The sequence below is a fragment of the Mercenaria mercenaria genome, chromosome 15 (assembly GCF_021730395.1).
Source record: "Mercenaria mercenaria strain notata chromosome 15, MADL_Memer_1, whole genome shotgun sequence".
Taxonomy (NCBI): Eukaryota; Metazoa; Mollusca; class Bivalvia; order Venerida; family Veneridae; genus Mercenaria; species Mercenaria mercenaria.
Window position 1 is genome coordinate 65,706,755 of NC_069375.1, and position 22,403 is coordinate 65,729,157.

General features: G+C 37.0%; 1 protein-coding gene across 2 annotated transcripts in view; it reads left to right on the plus strand.

Annotated features, from left to right (window-relative positions):
* Window positions 1-7,196: 7,196 nt before the first annotated feature.
* LOC123556977 (putative protein-lysine deacylase ABHD14B) overlaps window positions 7,197-22,403 on the plus strand; it is a 39,234-nt gene continuing 24,027 nt past the window's right edge. The window contains exons 1-4 of one of the 2 annotated variants that reach the window (XM_053525499.1): window positions 7,197-7,299; window positions 11,266-11,385; window positions 17,875-18,065; window positions 21,234-21,402. In XM_053525499.1, the coding sequence (XP_053381474.1) occupies window positions 11,325-11,385; window positions 17,875-18,065; window positions 21,234-21,402 (421 nt within the window). In that variant the 5' untranslated portion in view covers window positions 7,197-7,299; window positions 11,266-11,324. Of the gene's footprint in view, window positions 7,300-11,265; window positions 11,386-11,965; window positions 12,112-17,874; window positions 18,066-21,233; window positions 21,403-22,403 lie in introns of those variants that run through there. The other variant, XM_053525500.1, reaches the window with a different exon arrangement.

The window sequence follows — 22,403 nt, forward strand, 5'->3', positions numbered from 1 at the left end:
TTACAAAATTGTGTTTTTGTCAGAAATTATGACACAGAACAATAATCGAACGAAAGTGTTCCTAAACTGAATAAATGCATAATTACTCTGAAATGAAACTTGTGTTGTCATGTTTAAATATAGCATTCTGCAGATATCAAATTGAGCAAAAAACAGCACGGTTTGAACTTTTGATGCAGAAAGAACGCTAAACACAGTTTAATGCAAAACTGAATGCCTTAAGCTATTGTTCCAATGATGTGGAGTCTGTCTTCAAAGTAAACTCGACTGCTATCCAAATCACACTTAAGCTGAAAATAATTGGTTCCCTTTGAACATTTAATATTGTGTAGTCGTGACGAAATCCATCACTCATTTTGAAAAAAAAAATTGAAAAATGGTGAATAAAATATTTTAACGCAGCAATTTGCCACATAGGAGTCTTTTATTTCATTATACGACTTGACGTATTTTGTGATGACGCGTGCGTCTATCCGTCTGTTCGTCATATTTCGTGCTCGCTGCATACGTCATTGACTTTAAACTTAGTAAATAGAGATATAGTGACACGTACGATGTGCAGCGATGACACAAAAAACTTGGTTCGTAGGTGAAAGGTCTAAGATTGAGCTGACATGATATTTCTTTCCTACAGACTCTTCATTGATAAGATATTGTTTTCAAACTTCGCATATATGTAAGTGATATAGAAACAAAGACGATATACTGAGCGTAGGGTCAAAAGCTAAGATTAAAATTAGCTCAAATGTCAAATCTTCCCGTCTTATTTCATGTCAGGAGCAAAACCTGAAAACTGCTCAAGATATTAATTTGGAACCTGAAATATTGATAGATGGTGACGAGACGATTATAAAAGTGCAATTTGTGCCTTGGTACCCCTTCAATACAGCCACACCGCCACATAAACCCCCAATCCTACCCAGGCACCTCCCGCACACATAAAATATTTTTAGATGTTAATTCTTTGTGCACATATTACATTAACCGCAGAATGCGCTGGAGTGGTTGGTAATTAGCTGCAGTAAAGTTCACATTAAATACATAATAGATGAGAAGTAGTCTAAGCTCAAGATTTAACTTAGCTTAGATATATGGCCACGTCCTCGTACTGGTGCTCGACACCCTTTGACATAAATCTTCGGGTGTATATAGTCCCGCTTTGCGAGCTCTTGTTGTGCTAAAAGAGTTAACTAGACTAATGGAAACGTTTGATGGCCTCTATATAGTTTGGTACTACAGATTCATTCTTTATATCAATATTATACATGTTCGAAATTTCTCAGGCATTAAAACAAATCTGTTGTAAGGAACATAATAACACTGTGTATGATCGTTACCAAATTAGCCACAAGGCTACTTTAACAGACAATGCATCTAAATTAGAGTATTGTTTTTCGGAGACACAGGTAGGAAGATTTTTAGTCTTCAATTTGTACTGTCGGCTAAAAACGCATTTAAGCAAGTTTTGCCAACTAAGATATTTCATGGAACTTTTCAATGTTTTTTTTTTCAGGTAGTTAACCGTTTCCCCCTCTGTAATGCGAGTGATTTCGGAGCTATTACATTTTTCTTACGTCTCAATTTGTAGAAAGCCTTTGTTTACCAATAAGATTTATAACACTTTTTTACAAATTGTAGAAGGTCAGCTGTAATTATGGGATAACATTATAAGTGTATGTATATGTATGTATGCAAAGAAAGGCAGACTATCGTCTTATATTTCAGATACGAAGATATTCAATTTTTATTATTATGCATAGCAAGTTATTGGAACGGCACATTGTGTTCGTTTTTATCCTTGTACAGCTTAGTAGGCTAGGAATCGTGAAAAACGATACCATTTTCACATTTTTATTTAGTTTTATTTAGTTTAGTTTTATTTACAATTTCGCCTCAACGAAAGCGCTTTAAGAAAAAAATCTGATGTAATATTTTAAAATATGCAGCGTTTCCCGGATCTATAACGAAAGAATATTACTATTTGTTGAATATAACTTGCACCCCGCATAAAGAATGAATTATCCATAACCTAAGGCATACTCCATATGACAGCTTGAAAAGGACAGCTACAAGACACTTATAGTTTATACAGTACCCCGCTGCACGGTGTGCATAACTTCATGGAGCGTACGTGCTTCTGTTGATAACAAATGGGGTGCCATGTTATCTCAGTAAAGGACAAATTAGGTGCTTTAAAACACTAAGCATAACCGTACAAAAGGTACAAAGTTATGGTGGCTGATTTCTGCCATCTCGTTCTGGCGTGTTGGCGCGTTTGCATGGCGCCAAGATGCCAAGACGCCAGAACGACAATTATACGCGCCAAGACGACAAAATCCATATTTGTCGTTTTGGCGCGTTCATTTGTCGCCTTGGCGTGTTGGCTGGTTGGCGTTTGCAGGGCGCCAGGACGCCAACACGCCAGGACGACAATTATATGCGCCAAGACGACAAAATTCATATTTGTCGTTTTGGCGCATTCATTGTCGTCTTGGCGTGTTGGAGTCTTGGCGCCCCCGCCCCGCCAACACGCCAAGACGACAGATGAACGCGCCAAAACGACAAATATGGATTTTGTTGTCTTGGCGCGTTCATCTGTCGTCTTGGCGTGTTGGCGTCTTGGCGCGTATAATTGTCGTCCTGGCGTGTTGGCGCCCTGCAAACGCGCTAAGACGCCAGAACGCCAGGACGACAACTTCCCAATTTAGCGTGTTGGCGCCCCCGCCAGAACGACAAATGCCTTGTTTGTCGTCTTGGCGCGTATAATTGTCGTCCTGGCGTCCTGGCGTTCTGGCGCCCTGCAAACGCGCCAACACGCCAGAACGAGATGGCAGAAATCAGCCACCATACAAAGTTTTTCTTTCCGCTGTCTATATATTTAGAATAAAAACACACAACTATGGCACGCCAGTTGTCCAATAATTAGGTGAACCCAAGTTCACAGTCGAAAAACTAGGATTAACGATCGATAAACCAAGTTTTTCGAACTTAAAACCAGGTTTTACGAATACTAACCTGTATTCTCGAGCGAAACATAGGATAACACCGCAAATCATTGTTCACGCTCGTAAACGTATGTTCATGCGTGTAAACCCAAATTCACTGTCTTAAGCATAGGTTATCGAGCGTGAACAGGGGTTCACGAGCGTAAACTTAGGAAAACGACCGTAAACATAGGATAACGACGATATTCGTAGTTCAATCGAGAAACCTAGTTTATCAAACGTAAACCATGATTATAAAATCAACAAATTATAAATACTATGAATTACGGCGTGCACATGGGTTTAAGGCCGTAAACCTTTGTTCACGAGCGTGAACCTACGTTTACGAACGTAAACCCATATTTACGACCGTGAGCCTAGGTTTTTGACCGTAAACCATAGTTTGCGGACGGGATATGAATTGCAAGTTTCTATTAATTACGTTAACCCAGGTTCACGGTCGAAAAACTTAGGATTAGCGCTGATGGGGCAGAGATGAGTAGTGCTAAGAAGGTAAAGGGTTAAGACCAGAATGTGTCTCAGTCCAATACAGGACGCCTAGTAGCACAGGCAATAAGAACTTTGTATGGAATTACCCACATAAAGCCACAGAAAAGGGTCAGTGGGATATAGTTTGATAGTTTATTTTCAATATTCCATTAGGCCAAATGGCCCATGAGGATATACAATACATGATATATGGCAAGACAGTGTACATCAAAAAATCTATATGCAACTGAAGTTAATGTGCGGAGAAGGTTTACAATGCATTGCATAATAATATCCTTAATGCGTGATAATATCAATGCCTAATAAATAAATAATATTGAAAATTACAAAACCATGTGTTTTACAAACCACACAATCTTATGATACATATATATTGCCATCAGTAAAATTGACAGTTTGGCGAATGAACTCAAAAACGTCAATCAGAGTGTGACACAGAGGATTGACCGCCTTGAAATGGAATTGGAAAGAAATTGTGTGACAAACTGTCTGATAAACTTTCCGAGCTTTTGGATAAACATTTGAACAATTAGGTAAAACGCCTTGGTAAGACACTGAATGATCGTATTGACATATTACGTGCGGATATCAACAGTGATCTCGATTCATTGAATGGTAAAGTAAATTCACTCACAGACGCTATTTAGACTGTCGAACCTGAAAACAGTGAGATATCTTTAAATGAAATTTAAAGAAGTTGCCGGAATCTGTAAATGAACAGTTAGTTGATAAATTAAATAATATTATCAAGGAACATATGGAAGTTAATATGTCATGGTATCTGCTGCACGTGGACTTCCAAATCCAAATAATGAGTAACTAGTACCTGGTGTGATAATTGCAACGTTTAATAGTGAGAATGATCGAAACAAAGTCTTGAAGGCCAAGTCCAAACTATCTAATACAGTTTATAAGGATGTGTTCGAGCAGATCAAACTAACGAGGAGCGTCTAGCGTCGAGCAATTTGCGTACCATAGTGAATGCTGTTAACAAGGGAGGGAATATCTCGTCTTGGAGATCTATAGGTCGGGTAGGTGCTGCTCAGATTAAAAATAAATCCTTACCTATGGAGGTAGATTGTGAAGATAGTTCATTATCATGTTCTATCAACACTATACTCAGTAAGTGGAAAGCAGATTTCAGTAGTCTTATTATTGATCAACAATTGCATACACCAAATATAGCTATGGATGTACAAGATAGTATTAACAATGATAATCATTATGTTCGTAACTGCACTGCTCTTAAAGAGACTATTACTATATAGGAAGTTCAGTAAGCCATTTGTAGAGCTAAATCCGGAATGACTTGTGGTATAAATACTATTCCAGTTGACATTTTAAAGAATATCAATAGTGTGTCTTTTTTACATGTATTATATAATGTCTGTTTTGACACCGGAGTTGTTCCAACCAACCAACTAGGATGAAATTATATTAAGCCCAATTCCCAAATCTACTACATTAGACCCCCGAGATCCCTTTTCATACAGAGGTATTGCTTAGTATTTTTCCATGTAAAAACTTTATAAATCTCCCTTACCAAAATATCAGGCTTTCGGCGAACGTTGCGGCAAATTTGCCGCAAACGTTATGGTGAATTTGTCGCAAACTTTCTTTTGGCAAACTTTTACCATGCAAATTAGTTTGCTGCAAACAATTTATGCAAATGAATATGCAAATGAAGTTTGCAACAAATTTGCGGCAAACCTAATTTACACGGTAAAAGTTTGCCGCAAATTTGCCAAAACCTTTCTGGCGAATTTCTGGCAATGTTCTGGCGACCTTTTGGCAAACTATTTATGCAAATTAGGTTGCGGCGACTTTGCAGCGAACAATTATGCAAATTTGCTGAAAAAATTTGGCGCAAAAGTAACAGACCTTTTGTTTTTGAAGAACAAAGGATATATTTTCAAAAAAAAGTAAAAAGGTCTGTTAAATTAGCAAAATATCATGTGCTAATAATGATTTATCTTTTCTAAATAATTATCAAGAAAAAATACAAATGCACGAGATCAGTATGATAAAGTATGTCGTTAGTAAATATATTTTATGTTTACATTGGTTTGAAACTCAAAGGAACCGTTGTGAAAGCTGATAACTGATATGCAAAAATTTCCTCTGTGTGCAAATGTCTTAATAAATTTGCAGATTCACTATAATAAGAAATTATTTATTGCAATCTTTTCTATCTAATGGTCTTTAGGTGACACATATCTGAAATAAACAAAGGCTAACCATATAATAAAAATCATTCTGTTTTTGCATGCGTAATAATGTGAAAACTAACCTTACATCACACCATTTATCCACGGAATTAAGCACAGTATACTTCAGTCATTTATTCATCTTTTTGTGAAGTTTTTGTTTAGTAAAGAAACATAAATAATTCATGTTAATACATCGATGTTCAACTACTGTTTGGCAGTTTGAAAATCGAGCCAAACTCTATGCAACCAACAAAACCAAAGAAAAATTCATGTGATACTGTTCTTGCAATCTTCTGGCGAACTTTCACATCTGGTCAGATAATTAAAAGATCATATGGCGAATGTTTTGAAGAAGAAAATATAGATAAAAGGTTCTGGTGACGTTTTGGTGAACAAAATCATGTGATAAAGTTTCTGGCGATGTTTTGGCAAACTCTTTATTCAATAAAGTCTGTGGTGAGTTTGCAGCAAAGTCACCGAAACGTTTGCCGAAAGATCGCCGCTATCGGCGAACTCCTGCAAACTTTTATTACTCTGTTCTGGTGAACTAAAATGTTTGCGGCAAATTTACCGCAACATTGCGACAAATTTGCCGCAAACTTTTCATTTTGGTAAGGGCTATTCTGAATGAAAGGTGAAATTTTATTGTCATTGGAAATATTGATAATTGGCTAACTCAAAAAACAGCATAAAGTTTAAAAAATATTGTTGGTTGCACCGCACGACTGAATCAAATTTAGCGCGAGCGCCCAATTGGGATGTTACAATGCAACTGACGCGCAGAAGATATAGCCTTTCAAATGGCTATTGTGGGACTTCTGACTTCACGGTTGATTGATTTTTAAAAAATTATCACGTGAAGATCTCCAAGTGTAATTTTGGTATGGAGAAACAATTCAAATTTGAAAAATTATTCTTTTTATTTCAAAATATACAAGTTATACATCTGGATAGTTTCTTTTGCTGTTCAGTATAGTTGTGCTTAATTAATATTTCCCCCAAGATTTTCATACTTCAGGTTACCAAAGACGTATAGTGAGTAACTTAGGTTACAGGTGGTATACAGAGGTTACTTTTTTCGAAGTCAGAAAGAGCAATTTCATGGCCAATGCCTAAAGTTATATATATAGGGAGCAACCACAGTTCAAAAGATATAAAAAAGGTTATGGACAGATTTTGAAGTTTGTGCAGTGGTGCACATTTTTTGCCATATTTGCTCAGGTGTAATATTTTTGCAGTTCATATCACCATCAACGCTATTTCGGACTGAAAAACCCTCAACACAATCTCAAGCAATTAGAAAAATTGAGACGAACTGTGTGACATTGCGTTTTACCCAAGTAGGTGTCAGGATACATATTTCAAGAAACTTTACACATGTAACCTTAAAACCGGTACCAAATACAAAATATGTAGGGGTAGACATTTCTACAGACTTAAAATTGAAACACACACATCAATAACGTCAGCACAATGAGAAACAAAACCGCAGGAATGCGTGTCCAACTGTGGTGATAAAAACAAACTTTCCGTTTCTTTAAAAACATTTCGATTCATTACTTTACTTCCGTGTACACATCATAACAAATTTTCACGTAAGCTTTTTTATTGTTAGTTTATATTTTAAAGAGTGTCATAGTATATTTTTATAATATTTGGTTTCATTGTTTTATATGCAATGTATATGCACCATATTTTTTCAAAGACAATGCGCGCATGATTAAATATGAGATCCTCTATGCTATATTTCGGATAGTTAAATTTTGGATATCCATCTTTTCAGATATCGAGGGTTCAACGCAATAAGGGCGTATCTACATATAATAATTATATGTAGATACGCCCTTATTGCGTCGAACCCTCGATATAGGGCTTTGGTATGTAGCATCATCTAATGGTGTACTACTGAGATTGTTCAAATTATCCCCCAAGGGCCAAATGTGGTTTAACCCTTATCATGCAGGAGACGATTGATTCTGCCTTTGTAACTAATATAGATCTTGATCAGCCTGTTCATCCCTTCCACCAGAGCCCAGAATCATCCTACAGGTATCCATGCAGTCTGATCAAGATCTGCACTGTTCTTCATTCAGTCAGTATCTTTTTGGTAAGCATCCCTTTTAACAGTTAATGGTACTGTCTAATTTGAAAGATGGACAAGTTCATTATGAATATTTAGCAAGGGTTAAGTAGACATGTATAGGAAAGATTTCCTAAATCTTGTTTAGTAGAAATTTTAACTGTTCAGGCAAGAACCTAAACTCAGATGAGTAATATTATGACTAAGGGCCAGCATGGCCATCTTGTTTTTTATTTTGGACACACACATTTTTAACTGGACTTTTCAAAGAAAAAGTAATTTAAAGCTATTGCACTCGCACCAGCGTTGGCGTTGGCGTCACCCTTGGTTAAAGTTTTTGATTAAGTCAAATATTTCTGTTACTGTCAAAGCTGTTGATTGAAACTTAAAGTAGATATTTACTATCAAAGTCTTCATCAGGAGAAACAAACCCCATAACTCTGACTTGAATTTTGACAGAAATATGCCCCTTTTAAACTTAGAATTTTTTTGTTAAAGTTTTTGATGAAGTCAAATATCTTTGTGACTATCAAAGCATTTGACTTGAAACTTTGAAATAGTTATTTACAATCAAAGTCTACACCAGGAGAGACAATCCCCATAACTCTGTTTGAATTTTGACAGAGTTATGCCCCTGTTAAACTTAAATTACAATTGTTTGGTTAAAGTTTTTCATAAAGTCAAATATCTCTGCTACAGTAAAAGCTTTTGACTTGAAACTTATAATAGTTATTTAGTATCAAAGTCTGCACCAGGGGAAACATTCCCAATACTCTGAATTGAATTTTGACAGAGTTATGCCCCTTTTTTAACTGAGATTTTTTTGGTTAAAGTTTAAAATTTATAAAGTTTTTACTTGCAAAGAGTCAAGCGCGCTGTCTTCAGACAGCTCCTGATTTTGATAAAAATTGAGCTGCTTGCAGTTTAAAGTGATAACAAAAAATGCCCTTTCTCTGATCTGTTAAAGATCAATGTCTGGAAGTTACTTGCAATAAACAGAAATGCTTTCTGTGCCACCTCATGAATGTCAGTTTTATTGTCCATTGAGTTAGATCACAGATGAAAATAATACTTGATCCTTATATAAGTATCTTAATAATTAGTAGTTTTTTTTTTCTTCAAAACTTTGGATCTATTTCATTAACATCAAATTAATTTTGTTTAAAAATGCATACCATTGATTTTTTCATATCATTCATATCTACATGTATTTTAGAGTGGTGATGAACTTATGTTTTTGGCCTAGAAAATTTAGTAAGAGTAATGTCCCTTTACCAAAATGTTTATCATAAAGAAACTTGTTTTGAAGTTTGAAAGTTGTCTGAATTTGTGTAATATAGGGGTAGTCCCAGGACTAAAGTTTCTATGGTAGTCATTGATTGTTACAGTACTGTAAAATTGTTTAATTTCATGGGAACAAAATTATTGACTCAACCAATTGAAAGCCAGTTCCCTAAAAAAATGATGACTACAGTATTGCAGTTACTTGGTATAATTGTCTGTGGTTGCATAATTATATTAGACAAAATTATTAGTTAGTTAGATAATTTTTCATTTTGATGGTAACATTGATATACTAGGCCACATTTAAAAAAGTTTTTGTTTGCCGTCTCCTGACCCTATTTTTCAAAGTTGGGTAGGTAGGCAATTTTTTTTTTTTTAGGTGGGGGAATTATACTTTTACCAGTAGATATATGATTGATTTTTACAGAATATTTCTTCAGTAAAAATAAGACATATCTATATATGTTTTATAAAAGGACGAAATAAAATTATACAGTTTAAACTTTCTTACTTATTATTTTGCTTACTTGAAATATATGCGGCACTTGTCATATCGCAACTTAAAAAAAAATGACCAGCATTGTCCAATAAAAACTTTTGGGGCACAGCATTTTAAGCAGGTAGGTAGGGAGACAACAAACAAACATATTTTTTATTATGGCCTTAGTAGGTCAGGTTTATTGTCAAATCAGAATTTCACTTTTCGTTCAGACAACTGTAGTTTGTACAAGTTTACCATTCTAAGTTCAGCAAAAAAAAACTCCAGTGTTGAAAGACACAAATGTAACATTTATTTATAACATGTTATCTTTATGCCCACACACATTTATGTGGAGGATATAATAGCATTGCTGCTGTCCGTACGTACGTACATCCATATGTCCGTACATCCTGAAATCTTGTGTGTCCAACTCCTCCCACACAAATTGCCCTGTTTGCTTCACTTTCACAGATTAACAACATTGGTGTGCAGATGATCGCGTAAATGAAGGATTTTTTTCTGTGACTATTTTTATGCCCCCGCTTTGGGGAGGGGGGTGCGCATATAGATTTGCCCTTGTCCCTCCTTCTGTCGTTCCATTCGTCCTTCCAAGAATGTTGTGTCGCGCCTAGCTCCAAAAGTATTTGACGTAGAGCCACAAAACTTCACATGAATGTTGGTCAGCATGTGTAGTTGTGCACCTGGGGTTTTGCGTCCGGATTCATTCAGTCATGTAGGAGTTATGGCCCCTGACTTTGTAAACTTTACAGGAATGTTGGTCAGCATGTGTAGTTGTGCACCTGGGGTTTCGCATCTGGATTCATTCAGTCGTGTAGGAGTTACATGTATGACCCCTGACTTAGTAAAAAATTGGTCATTTTAATGTTGTGTCGCGCGTAGCTCCAAAAGTATTTGACCTAGAGTCACCAAAGTTTACAGGAATGTTGGTCAGCATGTGCAGTTGTGCACCTTGGGTTTCGCGTCCGGATTCATTCAGTTTTGTAGGAGTTTTGGCCCCTGACTTAGTTAAAAATTGGTCATTTTAATGTTGAGTCGTGCGTAGCTCCAAAAGTATTTGACCTAGAGTCACCAAAGTTTATAGGAATGTTGGTCAGCATGTGCAGGTGCCCTTTGTCATGTAGTGGAGGCATCTGTGTCCCATGGACACATTTCTAGTTTACTGCAATTTTGGCCCTTTGATAGTTTTGCTAATAGAACATACTGAAAAATCTTGTGTCGAACTCCAAAAACGCTATTGAAAGGAATTATGCTTGACAGTTTCACTGTTGAAGGACCATCAGCAAGAAGACCACAAGTAGTAGACTTTTTTCTGTGTGTATATTTTCTAGAATATGGCCCATTCTTAATAAGAAATTTGCTATTTAGAGGATTGCGCAGTATATGTGCCCTATGGACACAATTTTCAAAGTTTCCTTCTAAAATATCAAAATTCCTTCTTGCTTTACATAATATTACTATATAGACACAGATAATTTGTGACTAATGTCTCGTACAACATCAGCGTCAGAATTTGTGACTAATGTCTCATACAACATCAGCGTCAGAACTTATGACTAATGTCTCATATAACATCGGCGTCAGAATGATATTACACTAGTGTAATACCAAAATTGTATTATGGCATATCATTTCACTCCCAAGACATTAAATATGTGATAAACCTCCTTAATCTATTATTTGTTATTCTGTTTTTAGATATGGAGACTGTGACCATGCATTCATAAACAGGTTTATAAACTGGGTCCATATATAGAATGTCATCAATGAGTCCATCGGGATTACATGTAAATAAACCTGTCATTGCGGTGCTTTTTGGTAAGTGAGATAATTTTATACTAACTTTAATAACTTGTTCATACTGGTAAATAGAGTGAAAATTTTTATGTATTCTAGATATGTACCCATTTATTGTAAACCTTCATTTAATATTAACAGTTTGACATAATGTTTGAATTACTGTATCAGTGTCTGATAGGTGTCTATCCATTGGTTCGTTAGTAGACCATGTAATTTTTGGTCAATAACTAGAGAAACCTTGAGCTCAAAGTAATGTAACTTAATAGGTTGATTGCCTGTGGTCAGTTGGCAACCCTTATTTTTCAAGGGGTCAGTAGGGTCAAAGTTCAGTGTCAGAGAGTAAAAATTGTGATTGATTTATAGCTTGAGAGTAATTAGACTTGCTGTCCACTGCCTATCAAGCTGTTAGCAAGTAGCTTTAAAAAATGTTCAGTTTTATTCTCCTTGAAAAAAAAATCATTTTTTGTCAAAAAGCTGTGAGCAAGCTGCTTTAGATAATGCTGTTTCTCAAGTGTTCTTCATTTCAAGATCACTTCGGTTTTAGTTTAATATCAGATAAAGGCATACATTGAAGTTCTTATTGGTGAGTGATTCATAGTGTTCAAACAATGATGTTAAGTTATTTGATAAGGTGAACTCATTTTTTTTGTAGTTTTCTTACTTGAATAAATTTCATTTGAATTAACTTGCTATACAACAGGCATATTGTTAAAGATATAAAGTTTCATATAATCTACCATTGTGGTAAGTGTTATTACACAGATATATTAGAGTTTATATACTTATCTCTTTTTGTGCCCCCCTTTGAAGAAGGAGGGGTATATTGTTTTGCAGATGTCGGTATGTCTGTCTGTCGGTCAGTCTGTCAGTTGGTATGTAGACCAATCCGTTTCCGGATGATATTTCAAGAACGTTTGGGCCTAGGATCATGAAGGTCGATAGAGAGATTGGTCAAAACCCGCAGGTGACCCCTATTGATTTTGAGATCAGTAGGCCAAAGGTCAAGGTCACAGTGACCTAGAACAGTTAAATGGTTTCCAGATGATAACAAGCCTAGGATCACGAAAATTAGCAGGAAGGTTGGTCATGACCAGCAAATGACCCTTAATAGGTCAAATGTCAAGGTCACAGTGACATGGAACAATTAAACAGTTTCCGGATGATAACTCAAGAACGCTTGGGCCTAGGATCATGAAAATTGATGAGTCGGTTGATCATGACCAGCAGATGACCCCTATTGATTTTGACGCCAGTAGGTCAAAGGTCAAGATCACAGTGACCCAGAACAATTTTATGGTTTCCAGACGTTAACTTGAGAATGCTTGGGCTAGGATAATGAAACTTGATAGAGAGGTTGATCATGATCAGCAGATGACCCCTATTGATGTTGAGGGCAGTAGGTCTAAGGTCAAAGTGACCCAGAACAGTTAAAAGTTTTCTGGATGATAACTCGAGAACGCTTGGGCCTAGGATCATGAAACTTAATAGGGAGGTTGATCATGACCAGCAGATGACCTCTATTTATTTTAAGGTCAGTAGGTCAAAGGTCACATTTATCCAGCTCAGTAGAACTTTTGTATACAATGACCAAATAATTTCTGTTCCTTGTGCAATTACTGAATGCACCAAGGGGGGCATTTTGTGTTCTACGAGCTCTTGTTTTTTTTACTAAGAAAGCTTTTTTGTCTTTGAAGTATCTTGGATTTATTTAACTTTGTATTTATGTAGCTGTAAGATGAAGCAGATTTGATACCAGACAAAGTTTATGTTTTTTTCTTGAAGTAAATCATCCTCCGCCTCTGTTTCATGTAGAGAAGTTATCATTTACTTGAGAAGAAGATGTCTAAAATCAGGGCTTTTTTCCCCTATAAATTTCCCTCCAGTAAAAGGAGGCAGTCCCAAAGCAAAAAACTATCTTTTTTTTCGAATTCTGAACTTAAAGGTCCCAAATGATTGTTAACTTTCGGTGTTCTTGCTGTTTTACGATAGTTTTGCTACTTAAATATCTGTTTATTTTGATTCTGTAAGTAACACTTAAAATATACTGTTGATCATGAATTATTAAAACGCAACCCCACATTTGGAAATATTACACATAAATAGCCCCTTTAATATATAGATTATGGTTATTTTCAAATTTTCCCAATTAAGACAATTTCCGAGAGCATTTTCTCAATTCGACCAGTGTTGGTTGCATTCCCAAAATGATAGAAAAAAGCCAGGTAATGGCAAAACTTCCCCAAAATGATAGAAAAAAAGCCAGGTAATGGCAAAACTCCTAAGGCACAAATTGGCTTTAAATTAAGGTAACTACATACTGGTCAGAAGATCAACTGTTAAGAGCATAAGAGCATTAAGGGGTGTGTGAGGGACGGGGGTTTACGGTTGTTTCACTTGTCCCTCATAGCTGTTGGTTCCAGTCTTATCTTGAGTCGTAGAATTCTTCATGTGAGGATCCATCCAGCTGGCCCGCAGAAAGTCGTTGGTTCTACCCAGGCGCCCACCTGTGATGAAATAATGCCTGAAGGTGCACCTGGGGTCTTCCTCCTCCATGATTCACTTGCATTTACCTACCTCTGAAAGATGATCATGAGGGTGTAGTAGAGGGGTGGGGGGAGGGGAGAAGGTACGTATATTGCTTTTCAAACTTTATTCTCTTGTTTTTATTATATAATATTTACTCAGAAACTTTTGACAGCAAGCTAAATTCACACCACAGGTCCAGTACTACCTATATATAGGGGAGAAAGAACTGACCGGTCAATTTCTCCCTCACCTGATAGGTTAAGTATATGCAAGGGGGAAAGAACTGACTAGTCAATTTCTTCCCCAACCTATATGCTAGGGGGGAAAGAACTGACTGGTCAATTTCTTCCCCCACCTGATAGGTGAAATATATGCTAGGGGGGAAAGAACTGACTGGTCAATTTCTTCTCCCCATTCGACAGGTCAAATACTAGCTAGTGGGGAAAGAACTGACTGGTCAATTTCTTCTCCCACCTGATAGGTCAAGTATATGCAAGGGGGAAAGAACTGACTGGTCAATTTCTTCTCCCCACACCACAGGTCCAGTACTATCTATATATAGGGGGAAAAAAACTGACTTAAGTCAATTTCTTCCCCTACGTGACAGGTCAATTACTGGCTAGGGGGGAAAGAACTGACTAGTCAATTTCTTCCCCCACCTGACAGGTCAAGTATATGCTAGTGGGGAAAGAACTGACTGGTCAATTTCTTCCCCCACCTAACAGAGCAACTACTGGCTAGGGGGGAAAGAACTGACTGGTCAATTTCTTCTCCCCATTCAACAGGTGAAGTACTGGCTGGGGGGAAAGAACTGACAGGCCAATTTCTTCCCCCACCTGACAGGTCAAGTACGGGTTGGGGGAAAGAACTGACTAGTCAATTTCTTCCCCCACCTGACAGTTTAAGTATAATGCTAGGGGAGAAAGAACTGACCAGTCAATTTTTCCCCCACCTGACAGTTTAAGTATAATGCTAGGGGAGAAAGAACTGACCGGTCAATTTCTTCTCCCCACCCGACAGGTCAAGTACTGGCTAGGGGGGAAAGAACTGACCAGTCAATTTCTTCCCCCACCTGATAGTCAAGTATATGCAAGGGGGGAAAGAACTGACCGGTCAATTTCTTCTCCCCACCCGACAGGTCAAGTACTGGCTAGGGGGGAAAGAACTGACCAGTCAATTTCATCCCCAACCTGATAGGTCAAGTATATGAAGGGGGGGGGGGGGGGGGGTGGAAGAACTGACTAGTCAATTTCTTCCCCCCACCTATATGCTAGGGGGGAAAGAATTGACTGGTCAGTTTCTTCCCCCACCTGATAGGTGAAATATATGCTAGGGGGGAAAGAACTGACTGGTCAATTTCTTCCCCCACCTGATAGGTCAAGTATATTCTAGGAGGGAAAGAACTGACCGGTCAATTTCTTCTCCCCACCCGACAGGTTAAGTACTGGCTAGGGGGGAAAGAACCGACCGGCCAATTTCTTCCCCCACCTGACAGGTCAAGTACTGGCTTGGGGGGAAAGAACTGACTTGTCAATTTTTTCCCCCACCTGATAGGTCAATTATATGCAAGGGGGAAAGAACTGACCAGTCAATTTCTTCCCCGCACCTGACAGATATTAAATAGTAATGGCAATCAAACAGAAGTTAAAAAATTGATTTGACAAATTAAAAAAAACATTGATTAAAGTTACAAAAGAAGAAACATATAGGTTTATTCAAATGAAAAACAATACTTGTTTCATCTGAAATTTAAATGGAAAATGAATAGACACTTGTATCCCAAATAACAATACCGAAAGAATCCAGTACTTTTAGGGAAAACTTGACTAGGGGGAAAGAACTGACTAGTCAGTTTTTTCCCTGGGGAAAAATCTGACTAACTAGTCAGTTTCTTTCCCTATCAGAAAACTTATTCCAAGGGGGGAAAAAACTGACTAGGGGGGGAAGAAAGAAACTGACTAGTCAGTTTTTTCCCTGGGGGAAAGAATTGAGTAGTCAGTTTTTTCCCCGAGGAAAGAACTGACTGGGGGAAAAACTGGGCTGTTACACTGGTACTCTATCTGATAGGGACTTTATTAAAAACAGAAGACTAAGTATTTGTTTTCTGAGTAAGATCCAAAATTTAATGACATTCGTTGATTGCATACAAAATGAAAATGTAAGTGCTGGTCACTGTTTGCAAACGAAAGATAAAGAAAGCATCTTTACTGGTAAAACTGATATTTTGTCTTATTATTTCTTTTTTTATGCCCCCGAAGGGAGGCATATTAGTTTTCAACTGTCCGTCCTTTCGTTCGTTAGTTCATTTGTTCGTCACAACGTTAACTTTTTGCATGAAGGCACTTTACTCACGAACCACTTCACCCAGGACCTTCAAACTTCACATGCTTGATAGTTCTTATTGAGTACACCACCCCTACTGACTTTGGGGTCACCAGGTCAAAAGTCAAGGTCACCAGGTCAAAGGTCAAGGTGCTGTGGGGGCATTTGTCACCATTAGTGACAGCTCTTGGATTTCAATGATTTTAACTTGTCTTACTCATTTGTAGTTTTATACCATTGAATAAAAAAAGAATAATTTGGTTTTTAGTATGAAATTAGCAGGTGTATTGTACCATTATATTTCAATAAATGGCTAGAAACATATCTATATATAAGTTTATTTATAGTCATTACCGAAAACCCATATGGGCGACCCCTTCAGAAGACTGTTTGTGAGATGATAGTGAGAGTCAAACAGAAATTGCTTCAATTCCAAAAGCTTCCCAGTGGCTCGAGACTTTAACCTTTAGCCTGCTTAGTGGCAAGTGATTCTGCATTGCGACCAGTGCAGACCAAGATCGTCCGTACAGGCTGATCATGGTCTGTACTGTTCGCAGTTCAGTCAGTTAATTATACCCCTACAAAACAAAGTTTGGGGGGTATAGGAGTGAGCTTGGCGGTCAGTCGGTCTGTCCGTTGGTTTTTGATGGTTTCCGGATAATAACTCATGAAAGGCTTGACCGATTAAAATAATTTTTGGTACACAGGTGTAACATCAGAAAATACAGGTCAAGTTCGACTTTGGGGTCAGTAGGTCAAAGGTCAAGGTCACAGTGACCCGAACAGTTAAAAGGTTTCCGGATGATAACTAGAGAACGCTTGGGCCTAGGATCATAAGTTTTGGTACACAGGTGTAACATCATTAAAAATACAGGGCAGGTTCGACTTTGGGGTCAGTAGGACAAAGGTCAAGGTCACAGTGACCCTGAACAGATAAACGGTTTCTGTATGATAACTTGAGAATGCTTAAGCCTAGGATAATAAATTTTTGTACACAAGTGTAACATCATGAAATACAGGTCAAGTTTGACTTTGAGGTCATTAGGTCAAAGGTCAAGGTTACAGTGACTCGGAACACTAAAACGGTTTCGGGATGATAACTTGAGAACACTTGCGTCTAGGATCATAAATTTTTGTACACTGGTGTAGCATGATAAAATACAGGTCAGGTTCGGCATTGAGGTCAATAAGTCAAAGGTCAAGGTCAAAATAACACAAAACAGTTAAACGGTTTCCGGATGATAACTTGAGAACGCTTGGGCAAGTATGGCTTTGACATTGGCTTAGTTCTGTGACAAGGCCATATTGTGGGGTATTAATTCGTCACTCCTGTGACAACTCTAGTTTTCAGTGAACAGCCCCTTCGAATAATAAATGGACCTACTACAGCCCAAAATGTATTATGGACCTGCCCATTTTAGAAATTTAGCAATTAAGGTATTAAAGGTTAATGTGTCAGGTGTAAAGCACACGTACATTTAAGACTCATGGTTGTGTTATTAATTTTCAGTTAGAGGAGAGAGGGCTCAAAAGCACAACCCTAGGTTTTGTAGTCAGATATTGTTACCACTGGACCATGTCACATTTTAGGGAAACCTAATACTTATTTGATTTTATATAAGAGATGGATAGAAAGAGACGTTACATTATATTTTTCAGGTGTGATAGTTGTTGGCATAGTCTATTTCAAGATGTCAGGGAGAACAGCTCCAACCGCGAATGTTGAGCTTGGGCAAAAAAGTGTATCGAAAGACACAGAAAAAGCGCAGACTTCCAAAGACAGTACTGATGACCTTAAGAGTATTACGGTCAAACATGTAACTGATTTAAAGGTTAAAGTTGGTGATAAGGTTTGTGTTTTCTTTATTTTCAACTAATTTCATTGGGCCTCTGGGGCCTTGTGGTTATGGTAACTTCAAATCACTTGCCCCTCACCGATGTGGGTTCGAGCCCCAGTCGGGGCTTTTACTTCTTCAGGAGAGGAAGGCATCCAGCTAGCTTATGGAAGGTCGATGGTTCTACCCAGGTGCCCGCTTGTGATGAAGTAATGCACGGAGGGGCAACTCGTCTTCCTGCACCATCAAAGCTGGAAAGTCGCCATATGCAGGGCTCCAGATAATTTTTTTGGCCTATGAGTATTTTCTCATCATATTTTTTGTGAATGAGTAAAATGGTAAAATCTGAAACTGTCCACGAGTAATCCTGAAAATTTGTAGATTTGAAAAGTACAGAAATCAGTTTTATAACATATTGATATTGGGTGTAACACCCATGAATTTGTTTGCAATTTAGTTTCAGTTCAGCATTCAAGTTTTTGCTTTTTTTTCTCCATTGGCTTGATACCAAATCCAATAGAATATTCAATATACCTTTAACTATGTTTTGGGGATCATTTTTGTTGGTTTAAAAAATTCGTAGAGTGTTTGTTCACTTTTTTCATTCTTAGAAAGGGACATTTTTGATGTTTACTCCACACCGAAAGTTGATATTTTAAATTGACACCGCTTTAAAATACACTTCCATACCATCAATATTAATTTCCAAGTATTTGATTAACGCATGCATTGAGTTTTTAATATTATAGTTTAACCTAGGTTTATAGAGTATTATTCAATGCGTGTGTATGTTCAGTGTGGGAGAATTAATGCCGACCGTGCTGTTTCCGATTTTGTTTACCCTAGTAAAAAGTCATTGCATGCATTTTTGTAATTTCATATACGTTTTTATACGCTTAGAAGTGATCAGACATGCATAAAACTATATGCATTATTTCAAAGCATAATTAAATATGCTAATACGCATCTTATCTGGAGCCCTGCATACGACCAGTAATTGTGTCGGTGCAACGTTAAACCCAACAAAAACTAATTTCTTTTTAAATCAGCTATTCACTAGTTATCTGAAACTGTGGCTTGTCAAAGCTAAATATGGTTCCTTCACTTTGCTGTCTTCTTGCAACTGGTACAATTAAGTAAGTTTCCATATGATCATAGCTGTTGGTAAAAACAGTTGTGAGTGACAGTAGCTGTAAGCAGCAATAGCTGCCAGTGACAGTAGCTGCAGGTGACAGTAGCTGTCAGTAACATTAGCTGTCAGTGACAATAGCTATCAATGACAATATCTGACTGTGACAATAGCTGCTGGTTACAGTAGCTATCAGTGGCAATAGCTGCCAATGACAATAGCTGCAGGTGACAATAGCTGTGGGTTACAATAGCAGTGACAATAACTGTTGGTGTAACTTTAAGCCCAGCAAACTCAGAGCTTGATGATTTCTAGTGTTATTAGGATTCAATCAAAACTAGAGAGTTTGAACAGTTGTATACATACAACACACTGTTTAAGGAAATGTGATGTGTTCAGGAGTGTTCCTGTTTTGGTTAAAGACTCAGGAGAAAATACATGATTCTGAAAGTATTCTTATTGTAAATCTTAGTGGTTGGTACAGTCTGCCTGACAATACATCTTTGCTGAAGTTTTACAGATATCGTACCTTTTTTTTCTCAGTATATTTGCTGTGACTTAAAGACAGTGCCATTTTCACATGAATGAGTTTGAATTAATTACTGTAAAATCATTTAATTTCGTGGGCATGAAATTTCATAGTTTTGGTCAAAACGGCAACTTTGTGGGGATATGAATTCGTGGATTTCAACTTTTGAACATAAATTGAATGGAAATTTTACTTGTTTGTTGGGAATTACTTTCGTGGTTTGACTCAACTACGAAATCCATGAAAATTAGTCCCCCACGAATATTAATGATTTCACAGTATTCGTAAAGAATTTGGGATGGTAGTTATTACAGATTCTGTCAATAATAACAAGAAGACTTTACTTAAATTACTTTATTTTAGACAGAAGTAAGTATTCAAAAGTTCCTACTAGTTGTAACACATGTTTGCATATACAATGTAAATCAACAGCTGGGACCAAGAAAAGATCATTCTAAATGATAATGATTTATGTCTGTCTCAGTTTACAAGTACAGCACAACCTCAGATAATGACGCCTGTATTCTTCCCTGTATAGGCAGATACAGCTGAACCTGCTGTATTGGCTACCTGTATTAACCAAATTGAATTTTTACTCTAATTTGTACTTGTCTTTAATTTGTTATTGTTAGTGGTAACATGAGCTGAAAGCAACACACTAAGAACAGAATACAATTTGAATGTTGAAATAGATATTTTTGTTAACCCTTATCAGGCTGGGCATCCATGCAGTCTGATCAAGATCTGCACTCAGTCTGTATATTTTTGGTAAGTACCCCATTTAACAGTTAATTGTTCTGTCCAAAATGAAAGATGGACAAGTTCATTATAGAAATTTAGCAGGATAAGGGTTAAGATTGACATTCTGTCTGCTTTTATCAGGTGTTCTTACCCAATATTCACCAAACTTTGATGAAATATTTCTGGGCACATTACCGTATCTGGGACAAGTTCAATTAAATATCACTTTTACCTGGAAAGTTATGACCCATGAATCAGTCAAAACTGTGGGTCTGCACTGTGACAATAATTAGAGAGTTTTTAATTTCAAATTTAATTTGCTGTAATGGGCATGTTGGTGTGATGACTTGACACTTCAGATGAACATTATATAACTTCTGTTGTATTTTTACGACAAGCAGTGTTCTAATGTAGATCTCAACCCTTAAATTGCTAAATTTCTATAAAAAACAAGCTTGTCCATCTTTCAATTGGGACAGTATCATTAACTGTTAAAAGACGTGCTTACCAAAAAGATACTGACTGAATAGCAAACTGTAAGTGCAGATCATGATCAGACTGCATGAATGTACAGGCTGTTCATGATCTACACTGGCCGCAAAGGCAAAATCAATCGTGTCCAGCATGATAAGGGTTAAGAAAGATCTTTGGCACAAAAGTGACAGTTAATTCTTTCAGGCTTAATTGTTATTTTCTGATCAGAGCAGTCCCACATTTGGCACAAATGTGTGAGCATACATTATAGAATGCATTAATTAGAAAAAAAGGAATATATTTATTTCAGGAGTTAACTGTAGCTTACAGAGAAACAAACTGTGAAGAGGCCAAACTTGATGTGTTATTTTTGCATGGAATGGCATTCAAATCGGAAACCTGGGCCAGTGATCCAGTGTGGACACTACAGCTTTTATTTAAAACTGGAGGTTTCAGAGCTGTAGCCATCGATTTACCAGGTACAAAGTTTGAGTTATTTTAGGGATTGAAGTTTTGATGAAAATAGAACCAGTAAGAAAATGTTGTCAAGATTTACAAGATAACTTGCATACTTTTCAGGGTATTTTTTTAGCTTGACTATTTGAAAAATAAATAGAGCTATCCTACTCACCATGGGGTTGGTGTTAGAAGGTGCGTCGGAGTTTGCGTCACACCTTAAGATTTTTGTACCAGTCCACATTTTGACAAAGCCTTTTGAGATAAAGCTTTGAAACTTTCATCACTTGTTTACGATCACCATGTCCAGTTATAAACAAGAGTACATAACTCCATCAAGGATTTTGGCTGAATTATGGCTCCTTCTAACTTAGAAAGCTTGGTTATGTTTTTTTTGTACTAGTTTGTATTTTGTGTAAAGCGTTGTCATATGGCTTTGAAACTTGGACCACTTGTTTACCCTCATAGTCTACATATCTAGGCAAGACATCATAACTAGGACAAGGACTTAAGCTCAGTTACTAGTACTGATGGTAAACCCGAACTGAAAATGAGGTTTTTTACCTGTAACTTATTTCTGCAAATTGTAATCAATGGTCAGTATCAAAATAAAGCTTAACATTTGCTGAAAACTTAACCTAATTCAAATTTATATTTAGTAAGCAAACTGAAATGAAGTGAGGCCCTGAAAGGGGTTTGTAAAATGGGGACTGTATGAATGTTGACTGATGATAAGTTCGACCACTTTGTCATTTACAAAATTTTCTTCGTAATTTCATATTGAAACTTTCCCCAAAATGCTGCAACAGTCATTCCTGATCAAGTAATGAAAAGTGACCCAATGTCAGGCCTTCATGTGTCGATAGTGAGCATGTGCAAAAACCACCCTCTTCCCCAGTAATTTTGGATAAATATTTTTATACAGATAAATGCTTGTCATTTATTTATACAGAATATTTACCAATTTTTTTTATTTTTTTTTACACCAGTTGGTGTAAGTGGAAACTATTAGATGGTGTGTTTT